This window comes from Enoplosus armatus, chromosome 13, assembly GCF_043641665.1.
Source record: "Enoplosus armatus isolate fEnoArm2 chromosome 13, fEnoArm2.hap1, whole genome shotgun sequence".
NCBI lineage: Eukaryota > Metazoa > Chordata > Actinopteri > Centrarchiformes > Enoplosidae > Enoplosus > Enoplosus armatus.
In genome coordinates this window covers 19689309-19700834 of record NC_092192.1, presented here as the reverse complement: position 1 = coordinate 19700834, position 11526 = coordinate 19689309, and the positions used below count along the sequence as shown (strand labels likewise).

At 41.9% G+C, this 11526-nt stretch overlaps 1 protein-coding gene across 1 annotated transcript in view; it reads left to right on the top strand.

Moving 5' to 3' along the window:
- Positions 1 to 7202: 7202 nt before the first annotated feature.
- camkk1a (calcium/calmodulin-dependent protein kinase kinase 1, alpha a) overlaps positions 7203 to 11526 on the top strand; it is a 29497-nt gene continuing 25173 nt past the window's right edge. Inside the window, exon 1 of the mRNA XM_070917292.1 lies at positions 7203 to 7526. Coding sequence (XP_070773393.1) covers positions 7203 to 7526 — 324 coding nt within the window. The remainder of the gene's footprint in view (positions 7527 to 11526) is intronic.

Below are 11526 nucleotides of genomic sequence, written 5' to 3'. Positions count from 1 at the left end.
TTTGAGTTGGACGAAATGTGACCGGAGAAGGTGACCGTAGAGAAGAGCTCATCAACCTGTGGGCCCAGGGAGGGCGGAGCAGCAGGGAGGAAAGACCTGTTTAGTGTAAGAGCTCTGATTTGTTGTTAAGAAGACTTCTGTGTTGGCTTTGGGCTGATTGTGGCCTTTAATTAAATAGGGGATAAGAACCAGTGAGAATGGTGTCTGTAGTCTGTAAAGCCCTGCAGTAAAACCGTGTCTTCTTTATTGAAGATGAACAAGATGCGCACTGCCTAAAAGAATCTTATTAGTAGAGATTTGTATAATCACTTGATTGCATAAACGCTGTTTCCACCAGGCCAAGACTGTGAATACTGGATGGGGAGCACTGAATCCTCGTTATTTTGCAATTGATTAGACATTAAAATGGTCACACATTAAGACAGGGTAGTGTATATGGGCAGGTTTTTGGCATGTATATCATAACGTCCGTGCTGATGGTCGTCCTTAGAAATCTATACTGTCAAACTGTGCTAATGTGATTAAATGGTCTATTTAGTGGATTTCATGGTGCAAATGAAGTTAATTTAATAACTGTGTCCTTTTAATTAAACATAGAATTGTTCCTGACATTTGTCCTTTTAATGTTTTTTTCTTTTTAATGTGAACAGTGGAGATAAAGCTGCAGAGCAGTATAGAGTTGAAGTCCACCGTAATGGTCCTTCTGGCCATGAAATCAACTTTTGATCAGTAAGATGAAAATGGCACCCTGCAGAGTTCAAGGCCGTAGAACACACAGAGATCCAACAGTGTAATGTATGCACACTGCCTCAGAGTGGGTAGGACTGTAAATGTTTCTACTCTGGCCCTTTCTGGAAGGCGCAGGAGGGATCAAAGCTCAAATATCCAGCACGTGCCGTAAGAGAAGAGATTTCATTTCTTTTGATTGGCTGGCATTTGCTTGGTGTGGCTAGATTAAATTGCAGTATGTTTTCCAGGTAAAAGCGGTGCATCGTGCAGGTCAGCAGTCTTTCTGTTCCGCATGCATGTCACAGCTTGATATCTCACAGAGACAAGACGGTGAAGTGCACCCAACACGTTTGCCGCAAATGAGTGAGAAATAATTTTTTAACATAACTACTCACAATCTAACTGTCTTGCAGTGTGATAATACTACTGATTATTTTTGTCTATGACTGTCAGTCATTTCAGCCGATGCCCCAAAACAACATATGTTTCTGTTCAAGTGACAAAGCCCTCTATCGGCTGTAGTAGTTATGACGGGAGCAAAGGAGGAAGTCAGGTGAGCTTGTTATAGCAAAAAAAGGGAGGGGTGGATGGATGAGTCAAGAAAACATTAGACTTTAACACAGGAGACTGCTGATGGTTTCCAACTGCAAGTCAACTTTCTTTTTTTTTTTTTTAAAGCACGACAACAATTGTTCCCTAACTTTAACCATGTGTTTGTTACTGTAACCATGACAACTAAAGGTCCCCGAAAATTAATGATTCATTTTAAGCCAAAGCACAATGTTTCCCCTCATCTTAACAAAGAATTTACTTTAACGATCTTTCCCGACACCTGACCTAACTTTAACCATAGCGTTTTTTTTAACAGTGCTTTGTGTTGGTTTTGGAAGGCTCAGATAAATGATGTCGTCCTGCCGATAGGGGCGTCAGATCAGAAAAAATTCTATTAGTGGCTCTTGAGGGCAAATTAGGTATTTTGTCCGTATCCCAAAATGTTCAGTTTACTATGCTGTGAGACAAGGAAAAGCAAATATTCTTATTTGAGAAGCTTTAGCTTGACAATTGATCTAAATGATAAATCGATTATCAAAATAATCAGCTATGTCCTGCTAAGGCTAATTATCACTGGGGAAACATTGTGGGCGTGTGGCCACAGTATGCTGTCTGTCAATATGGGCTCTGTTCCATATCAAGAGTTGTCTTGTCAATACCATACCATATGAGCACATTTGATGATCTGACAACACAGAACACCACAGAAAACCTGACAAAATGACACACGTTATCGTGTTTTATGCAAATGCGAAACAGAAATCTGGTTTGGTTAAACGTCATTGCAATGCAGATTGTCTCCCAATCACGTCTTTATAATCAGTGAACAATCAAAGTTGATTGCCCTTGATGTTGAGCAAGGTGGTGCACCTCACTTCAGCTATTCAATTTCACCGGTTTGGATGAGAGAGAAGACCGCGAAGAAGAAATTCACAAAGGAAAAAGGAAGACAGCACCAAATATATGCTTTCAATATACAGCCTTGCCCTCTGATCACAGCACTTCCCCGCATACTGCAGTTATGTGGATAAAGACTGTATTTTTCAGAAAGTATAAATCGCAGCAGGTCTGCAAGGTCAGATGCTTGTTAAACTAGGAGGCTTTCCGCTGTCTGTTGAATATGCAGTGTAGATGCTGGGCTTGCTCTTTGCACTTTGTCAGGGACCCTGGAGGAGGTAGTAAAAAATATCAAAATAACAGTTTTTTTTTCTGTGCATTAGTACGGTTTGTTCCAGGTTTCTCTGCCTTTCTTGCCAGCAAATGACGGATTTCATTTTGATTTTGGCCTTGGATGTCTCTGTTTGCTGTCTGCACACAACAAAATGGTGAGAGAGACAAATAGAAACCAGGTTAAGGGTGAAAGTGGTTTACTAATGGAGCCAAATGGATTCATTTGTTCACCTTCTACAGCCCACTCTCTCCTTACTGTAATTGGCTCTGCTGAAGCTTCTTTCCATTCCAAGTTGAAAGATGGCAGCTTTTGAAAAGACTTCATTTTCAAATGCGGTTCTCAAAGTTCTCACTGGTTTAACCTATCCATTTTCTTTTTCCTCGGTTTGTTTACCCAATTAAAGACAGATGTTGCACAATTATGTGAGCTTGAAATATTGAAATGTGCTACTGCAGCACAAAATGTTGTTGAGAGAAAGCATCAGTCCTCTTAATTGCTTCCATTAACAGCAGAACACTGAGCAGCTCCAAATAAGCTTTATTTTGTCTTGTTTCTTTGTGTGTCTCACTTTCACATAGATTATTAACATACAATTAAACTAATGTGATAATGTATAAGAGAAATGTGAAAAACACCATTAAAGTATAGCTGTTGTTACGTTGCAGCAATATGGAAATGATGCATTTGGACTGATTGCCAATTCCACACATCTATACTACTGTCCACATGTATTCTTTAATTTCTCTCTTAATTTCTTCAAATGAATGGACAAAAAAATGCAAATGAGGAAGTGCCTCTTCAATCTGACACCAATGTAACACAAAAAGGGCTTCTGATACACGGGTTTGGTCAGAAATTCAGCTGTGATATGCTAGTGGCGGCGTGCTAGCAGCGTGCTGCAGAGGTCTGGTAAGAGTTTTTATCATTTTCCAACTGACTCAAGTGATGTCACTTGAGTCCATTCATCAGACTTAAAGCAGCTCCCTTTTATGCACCCGTTTTTGATATATTCAGTTGTACTCCCCAAGACCTGTAAACAGACTTTGATGTGTAAAATTGGTGCAGTTCCCCTTTAAATGATGCAGAATCACTATTATAGGCCCTCGTTTAATGTGGGGCCAAAGGATAACTAAGGTTCACCGAGCGGGTGACCTGTTTGTGTTCTGATAACTTGTCCTTAAATCTTCTTTTTGTGCGTCCCACATAAAATCGCCCACATGGACACTAAAGTATATAAATGATAAGTGGTATTACAGTTAGGAAATTGCTTAATGTGTTTAAACTTTGTCTGCAAAATATATCTATCATCTGGCTGTGTTCCTCTGTGGAGGCCGTTTGATCATGCAGATAAGATATCAAGCGCTTTGATTTCATTCTACCACTCGAGTATTTGAGGATTGCTGGTCGATGGTACTCTGCCTTTAATGTGTTAAAAGTGGAAAATTCTATGAGTGATCCAGGGGTGTGAATTTCCTGGTGGTGGATATCAAGGATGAAATCACCATTATTTCTCCTCCTCAGCCCCAAAAATATACGCAGCTGAAAAAACAAGACTGGATCTTTATCTTTAAGGAAATTCGACCAAATATTCAAATAATGTTTTGCGGCTTTTATAAGAAGACATTTAACAGTAAAACCTTGTATGAACCTTAGCTTACTCTGACAGTGTGTCAGTCACAATATGTCACAGGTGTGTGACACAGTGAGGGCAAAAGTGTTTCATTTCACTGCAAACATTCGCACAACAAGATGGATGGCTGTAGTGGAAAATGTCAAGGTTAGATCTGAAATAAATTATTAAACCTAATGAAAAAAAAAAAGTGTCCTCCATAATGAAAATGTGTGGTTACCTGCTTCTGTAAACAAATAAAAGTCTCAGTGCAGCTGAAATTAATAACCAGACCACCGCTGCTCCTCCGCCTCCCACTTCTACCAGGATATTGCTCGCACAGTCAGCGGGCTGAATGGCGCTGCAGTGGAGAGCAAGAGACAGAAAACCACTAGTTGTGATAAGAATTAGCTAAATGTGACAGTTCCTTTCTTGTTTTTGCTCAAATGAGTCAGGAGTCAAACAATGCAATCCCCCCCTTTCTGCTGACAGTTAAAAGTTTTCTTCCTGCATTTATGTATATTGAATAACAGTCATCTGAAATATGCAAATGGAGGTGGGCAAATGCTGATAGGTTGTGTGTGTGTGTGTGTGTGTGTGTGTGTGTGTGTGTCCCTGCCTCATGACAAGCCATTATGCTTGTATGAATAGTGTATTCACGGATATTTTTGTGATCAGTTGTAGATGTAACCTACCATTTTGGTACCACTTATTATTAATAGTTATATCACAGATGATATGACTGTGCTCCTTTTAATGCCTGCCAATCACTCTACTCTCAAGTTCAGCTTTTGTGCGGAGTCCCTCATGTCATTGTTTATATCTGATGGCGTTTGTATTTTAATATATGTACCACTCTTCATGTTCCCTTCATTTTTCATTTAGCGCCATCATCAGGTTTTAATTTGTCCAATACTTTTATCACCTAATACCTGCAAAACTGACGTTCCCCTCAGCCTCAGCTGTACTTTGTCTTTAGTATTAATTAGCAAATGTTAGCATGCTAACACGCTAAACTAAGATGATGCACACGGTATACCTGCTGAACACCAGCATGCTAACACTGTCATTGTGAGCATGTTAGCTGACGTTAGCATTTAGCTCAAAGCACCGCTATGCTTAAGTATGGCTTTATAATGGTAATTATAAGAAAAAACTACTATAATATACTACTATGCACTATTCGTTTGCTTAGCCCGTTACGTTATTAGGGAAATGTACCGCATTGTGGTCATGTGGAGGGGGTTGGGGTGCCTAAACATAACCACAATAAATCATGCTTTAGTTATGAGCAGATATTGTGCTGCAAGATATTGTTGGGAGAACAAATGAAATATGTTTATATGACACATAAACAAAACATAATTTGGGCAAACAAATTTTGACCTGATGATGGTGCTAGATGTAAAGTCAAGGAGTCACCAGGGGTCACCGGGGTCACCAGAGCTCGTGTCCCTCAGGGCCTCAGGTCACATGAATGCCCATAAACAATTTCATGGCCATTGATTCAATAGTTGTTGACACATTTCACTCAAAAACACTAATATCAGCGTCATGGTGGCACTCGAAGAATTAATCATCAAAATCATTAGGATTCATCCTCTTGAAGGTGTTAATGTCTGTACAAAATTTCCGACCAACAGACCGACATCGCCATCTCTGGAACCATGCTGGCATGGCAAAAAATGTGATGCACTGCAGTTGGTATTGAGCCATGGCTGTGCACATGTATGAATGAGTGTGACCCACCTGGACAAAGTGGAACACTTGTTATTTTGGAAGATGAAGCTCTACCTTCCTGACACACTTTAGGAATAGCATAACATGGCCCATTTACTGACCACCTCTTGTCAAAACCCCACGGAGCTGACTTTGTATTTGGCTTCATTGTTTCTCTTCAGTCGGTGCCTTTTCATGGGACACAGACAGACCCAGACCCTGGGAAGAAAACAACAATCCACATTTATTCCTCTTGATTCACGCTGTTACATAGATGGATACTGTTTGAGAATTAGGCATTTAAGTGCCCTTTTCCCTGGATGGCTGGGCATAGGCTCACTTTGCATATCGGTGTTCTTGCATCTGCAGAACAAAACCTGAACCAGATGTACTAGAGTGCTTTGATATTTTCTGTCTGTGGCAATCTGCAGCTGACTTGATTTTCATTAGAGATGAAAGGGGAAAAACACAATAAACAAATCCCGCTAAATGTCTGGGTATACACACACGCATACTGTATGTATAGACACACACAATACCTACAGTCTTTTTTATGTGTGCATTTCTTTGTGAGTCAGTGCACCCACAAGCATTTGATGTGGATACAGGGAGCCATGACCAAAGGCATAAAGCATAATTAGCTTTGCAGCATGTGGGTTGGGTTTTATCAGGGGGACATTTATTTCAATGTATGAGCGCATGTTTACTGTAGGTAACTTGACCTGCCAGACCACCTACGCAGATGAACGGATGACATTTTCTTTTATGTTTGACTGCTTGATTAAACTTCAGTCTCACAGGTGCTCTTGCTGCAAAAGATGTGGCCAGCCGAAGATTTTTTCACATCGATTTGGGTTGGCAATATGGACAAAATGAAGATGTTGCAGTATCTTTTACTATAAAAATGTAAACATTATTATAAAGTCACAATATTTTTGGGGAACAAGCAGCATTTAGACATGATACAATTCTGAATATCTGTAATGTGGCTATGATGACCAAGAATATGATGAGCCGGTTAAGGCAAATGTGATTGACCTAAAACAGTCAAATAAGCTCAGGACATTTTGTGTCAATCAACTGTAACAAAGACAGGATTTAAACTAAATAAATATTGTAGTCTTGTTCATTGTGAGAAAAACTGTGCTGAACCTGTCAGTCCAGTCCTGTTTATGTAACAAGCATTTGTAACAAGATGAGTGTTTTTTCTTGATCTAAATTAAATGTGGATATACTGTAGATCAACTATTGTCACTGTTGCTGACTGAGCTCACGGCCCCTTTTTCTGTCTTTCCAGCTCTGGTGAGACCCTGAACGTTGCGACCACAGGCTGGCCCAGGTCACGTTGATGCTGGTGGGCGCTCACCAGTACTGTCCCCGCCACCTGCTCCTGCGCCGCTCCCACTTCCCTCACGCCTAGCCATGGCCATGAGCAGTGACCCTGGCTGCGAGAGGCTGGACCCTGACTCTGAGAAAGAGGCCAGCAGTCTCACAGACATCATGGCAGCCATGACGACAAAAGACTCCGCTACCAACGGCGTGAGGAATGGCGGGGCTCAGAAGGACGGGACTCAGGCCAAGAGGCCTCATCCGTTGCGGCCTCACCTGACTGGGAGGAAGTTGTCGCTGCAGGAGAGAGGCACTTACCTGTCGTCAGGCTCCGGAGGAGGCTACACGCACACCTCCCCTCGCGTGGCTCGCAGGCCCACCGTGGAGTCTAAACGTGTGTCCATATCAGACACTCAGGTGAGGAAGTCGTTATTCATATGAATTAATAATCATTGAATTATTGAAAAGGCCTTAACTGCACAAGAAACTTGTGCAAGGTTCTCTATTGACGGAGATAGACATCAAGGCAGCTCCTGATGAGACCTGTCTGGGAAGTTGAGTGCAGAAAAATTCAATAAAGATCCAATAGCTTGAATCTTTCATGTTAAACACCTTCTGAAATGTCCTTCATCTGCAGTCCTCTGATTTGGACATTTGCTGTCATGAATTTCTACAGTTGGGTGTGACAGGTGGTACCATAGCAGGGAGTGAAACACAAACGGAGAGGAATCAGCTCCATTGTGCCTATGAGAGCAGTTGTCAGTACTAGATACAAACACAGTATAGCTCAATATCTCTGCATTATCACCAAAGAAAGAGGAGCAGAGGGCCAGTGGACAACATGCCAGGAAGAAGGAAGCATGAGAAGGTGTGGACACTAGTCTCCCATGAGCACCCATCATGGAAACATGCCTCTGTGTATGAGCTGATTCATGTCAGTCCATCATTTTCCCGGCTTCTGTCACGGATGTGCAGCCTATGTGATACTCCACGCTCTGCACTGGGAGCAGATGTGCGTCGTCGTGACGTGTGAGAGCGTGTGTGTGTTCTGATGCTGGCTTTGACAAAAGCACTTTTGACTGTTTCATCAGACAGACATGAAATGCATTGGGGCCAGCATTGTGCTGCTGGATGCACCATACAAGAAGGGAGGGGTGGGGGTGGGAGCAGCTAATGATTTGCCATGGTGAACATTTCCCCATGTTTTCCTGCGTGTACATGTCCGTTTGTATAAATGATAAGTCATTTGATACAACATTGGTGACAGCTAATACCTTTTCCTCTTGTATGTTACACACTGTATCTTTAAATTTAGACCGCTCCGGTTGTTACAAGTCGCACAGTCACCTCTCATCCCCCGGCTTGGTACAAGCTTTCCCCTTGGCTGTTATGCAGATTTTTAACTGCACATTCAGTACACTACCTGCTTCATCGCCTGCCTAACCCTAGCCTTTCTCTGTCCACAGGTAACATAATCCACCTACCAGCACTTCTAAAGCTCACTAATTAACAGCCGCACTGTGAGATTACCAGGCAGCCAGCGGAGCCTCCCGGAAGTCACTGCATGTGGCCAAGGAAATAGCCATGCAACCTCCTGTAAAGCCACAAAGTGTCGCTTTTAGCTTTCGAGGTGCTGGTAGTTGGATTCTGTTACCTTTGGGTCGAAGCTAGCCTAGCTTTTGTGCTAAGGTAAGCTAACCGGCTGCCGGCGGTAGCTTCATGTAGTATATTTAGAGAGGCATTGATCCGCTAACTCTCTGTGAAGACAGCTGTAGATTGCTGATCAATAATGCTGCTTATCATTGTTTTTATAACGTAGAAAACATGCAGCTGAAAACATGCATGCATCTGTTTGTGCTAACCCACGAAAACCAAGTGTCACGGAGCTGTGGGTGACTCCCAAATCTCCTCTTACTTTCTCCAATTCAGAGGGAACATAAAAAATTCATGACATCTGCCAGGATGTGGAACCTCTGCATTTAACAGACTGCTGCCACAGACTGGCAGCCCTGTCATTGTGTCCCTTCCTATCTGAAGATGGAGTTGCATCTCTCGCACTGAACCATAAAAAGGACTCATGTTGCTTGTATTTCCCTGCTCTCCCTGCGTCTGCAGTGTGACACAGCAGAGAGAGAAGGAGAGACGGAAGCGTTTCTTGCTTGCAGAAGCGTCAGTTATGACAGACATTTTGACTTTCTTCACTAATACTTAATATAACAGCAGTTACCAGGATGGGCAGGAATGACTTACACACGCATGTTTTCATAACTGGTGTCAGTTTCTGTTATCTCCTCACCCTCCATGTCGACAAAACAAAATGTCCTCCTTGACAATTTGAGAAGTCCCGTAATATGCTACATGAGTAGATACTGTGTGCATAACATGATGGTTTAACTGAAGCACAGGAGAGTCTCTTTGTGTTGCAGGAAACTCCTGACTTTCTCATTGCATTTGTTATTGTCTTTCTATCTAGTTTGTACACATAACATGCATAATTTTCTCTCCCCTTGGGAAGCGGGATTTTATAACACATTCACTTCTCTGTTCTCTGTGGGTGAGAACATCCTGAGAAAATGATCCCAAACTACAGGGTTAAATGTTTGCCTTCCTACGTGGGAGCATAATGATTTGTGTCAAAAGCTGGATATCAAGTCTAGTTATATAGCCATTAATCGCACAAATCTACAATGTCCACATTATAAAATAATACATTAAAATGGTGAACAAAATCTAAACCTCAAGCCTTTAATGAGAACATGGAAAAGATCCCACAATAAACCTTATTAAATGATGACCACAAAGGGGATCCCTTCTAAAAGCAATTTCAGTGGAAGACCTGGGACACTCCACAGTCCTTTGTTTGCTTCCATTTTCCGTATTCCTCCACCGCAGCTCAGCAAGGAAACGCAAAGAGGACATTTATTAGTTTAAGTTTGGAAGATGCACCAAGATAGCCTCTTTTTTTTTAAGCAATCATTATTAGGAATCTTCATTCCAGAGGGGTCAGGTGGGGGATGAGAGCGGGCAAATAAAGATTATACACGGAGATTGATACAATGCAGAGAGGAAGCTAAATCAGAGCAGAGCCAAGTCAAGTCGCCATTTACATTGACATCATCACAGTCAGCCCTGAAGGATGTCACAGCGTGAGACGAAAAAGAAATGGGAAATACAACTTAAGACACACTAGCATGAATGGACAGCTGCGTACAGACCTGGAAATAAGACACACAAGCCATATGTCCATCAACAGGAAACTGAACACTTCTGTGTGTGATTACAGCTTGCGTCTCTGAGTCTCTCTTGGATGTTTCTTCTGAAAAGCTGAAGCAGTCTTTTGTAACCGTTATGTCTGACTAATATAATAATATAAGTATATTAAAATTAGCAGCAGAAGAAATGTGGAAATGAGTGACTTGAGTGATGAGTGGCAGTCCCTTTGAGCAAAGATGGATGTTACTGTCTGTTCGTCTTCACAGTACATTAGGACAGTAAGTGCTTATCTCGATCTGTAGTACAGCAGTAGTTGATGCTGAACACATTCAATATGTTCAATATTTCATCTTGTAAAAAGTAAAGTGAGACAGTCGTCTTTCCTCTTTTAGTTGGTCCTCCTCCCTTATTTCTGCACATTTCTTACATTGGCACCAGATGCAAGCACAAATATAACGACACAGAATAAACCATCGTCTTCTGCAATGGTCTCGTTTAGCTTCAGCCATCATACCATTCAAACAAACCCGGAAGGCTGAGGAAATGATTTTACACTTACAGGCTTTAAATACTATCAAACACAAGTTCCCCTTTTTACTACATACTGTGTATGTATATACTCTGAGGCAGACAGGCACGCTCATTATTCATCATAAGAAAAAAAGAAAAGCGTGGTCATTGATTTTGAATAGCACTGTAGCAGTGAGCTATTTGTTATGCACTGATATTGATCAGTTGTTGAGTAATGGATGGTGAGATGTGGAGAGTTTGGCACAGGTCAGACATGATGGAGGACAAAGTGAGACGTGAAGGGAAACGAGGAGAGGAGAGATGGGTGTGTTGCATGCTGAAGACAGCGGGGCTGCACTGTTAATGTAAAGCATTGGTCTGATGTGACCGTATGACCAAAAGAGCCCTCTAAAGATTTATTGTGGCCCAGTGAAGCATTTGAACTTGATTCATGTGTGCGTGTGCTTGTGTGGCAGATGTATTTAAGACTTTCTGCATGGCCATCTTCATCCGTCAGTCCTGACTGAGAGTACGAACTGCAGCGCAGCGCCCACTGAGCATGTGCCGTGCAAACCGTGAACCCAGCGGAAGTCCTCTCAGACAGTCCCTCCTACTGCTCTTTTCTTTGGATTCTCCTCATTTGCCTTTCCCATTATCCTTCACTGCCCTATTTTCCCTCCTCTCTTTATCTCTC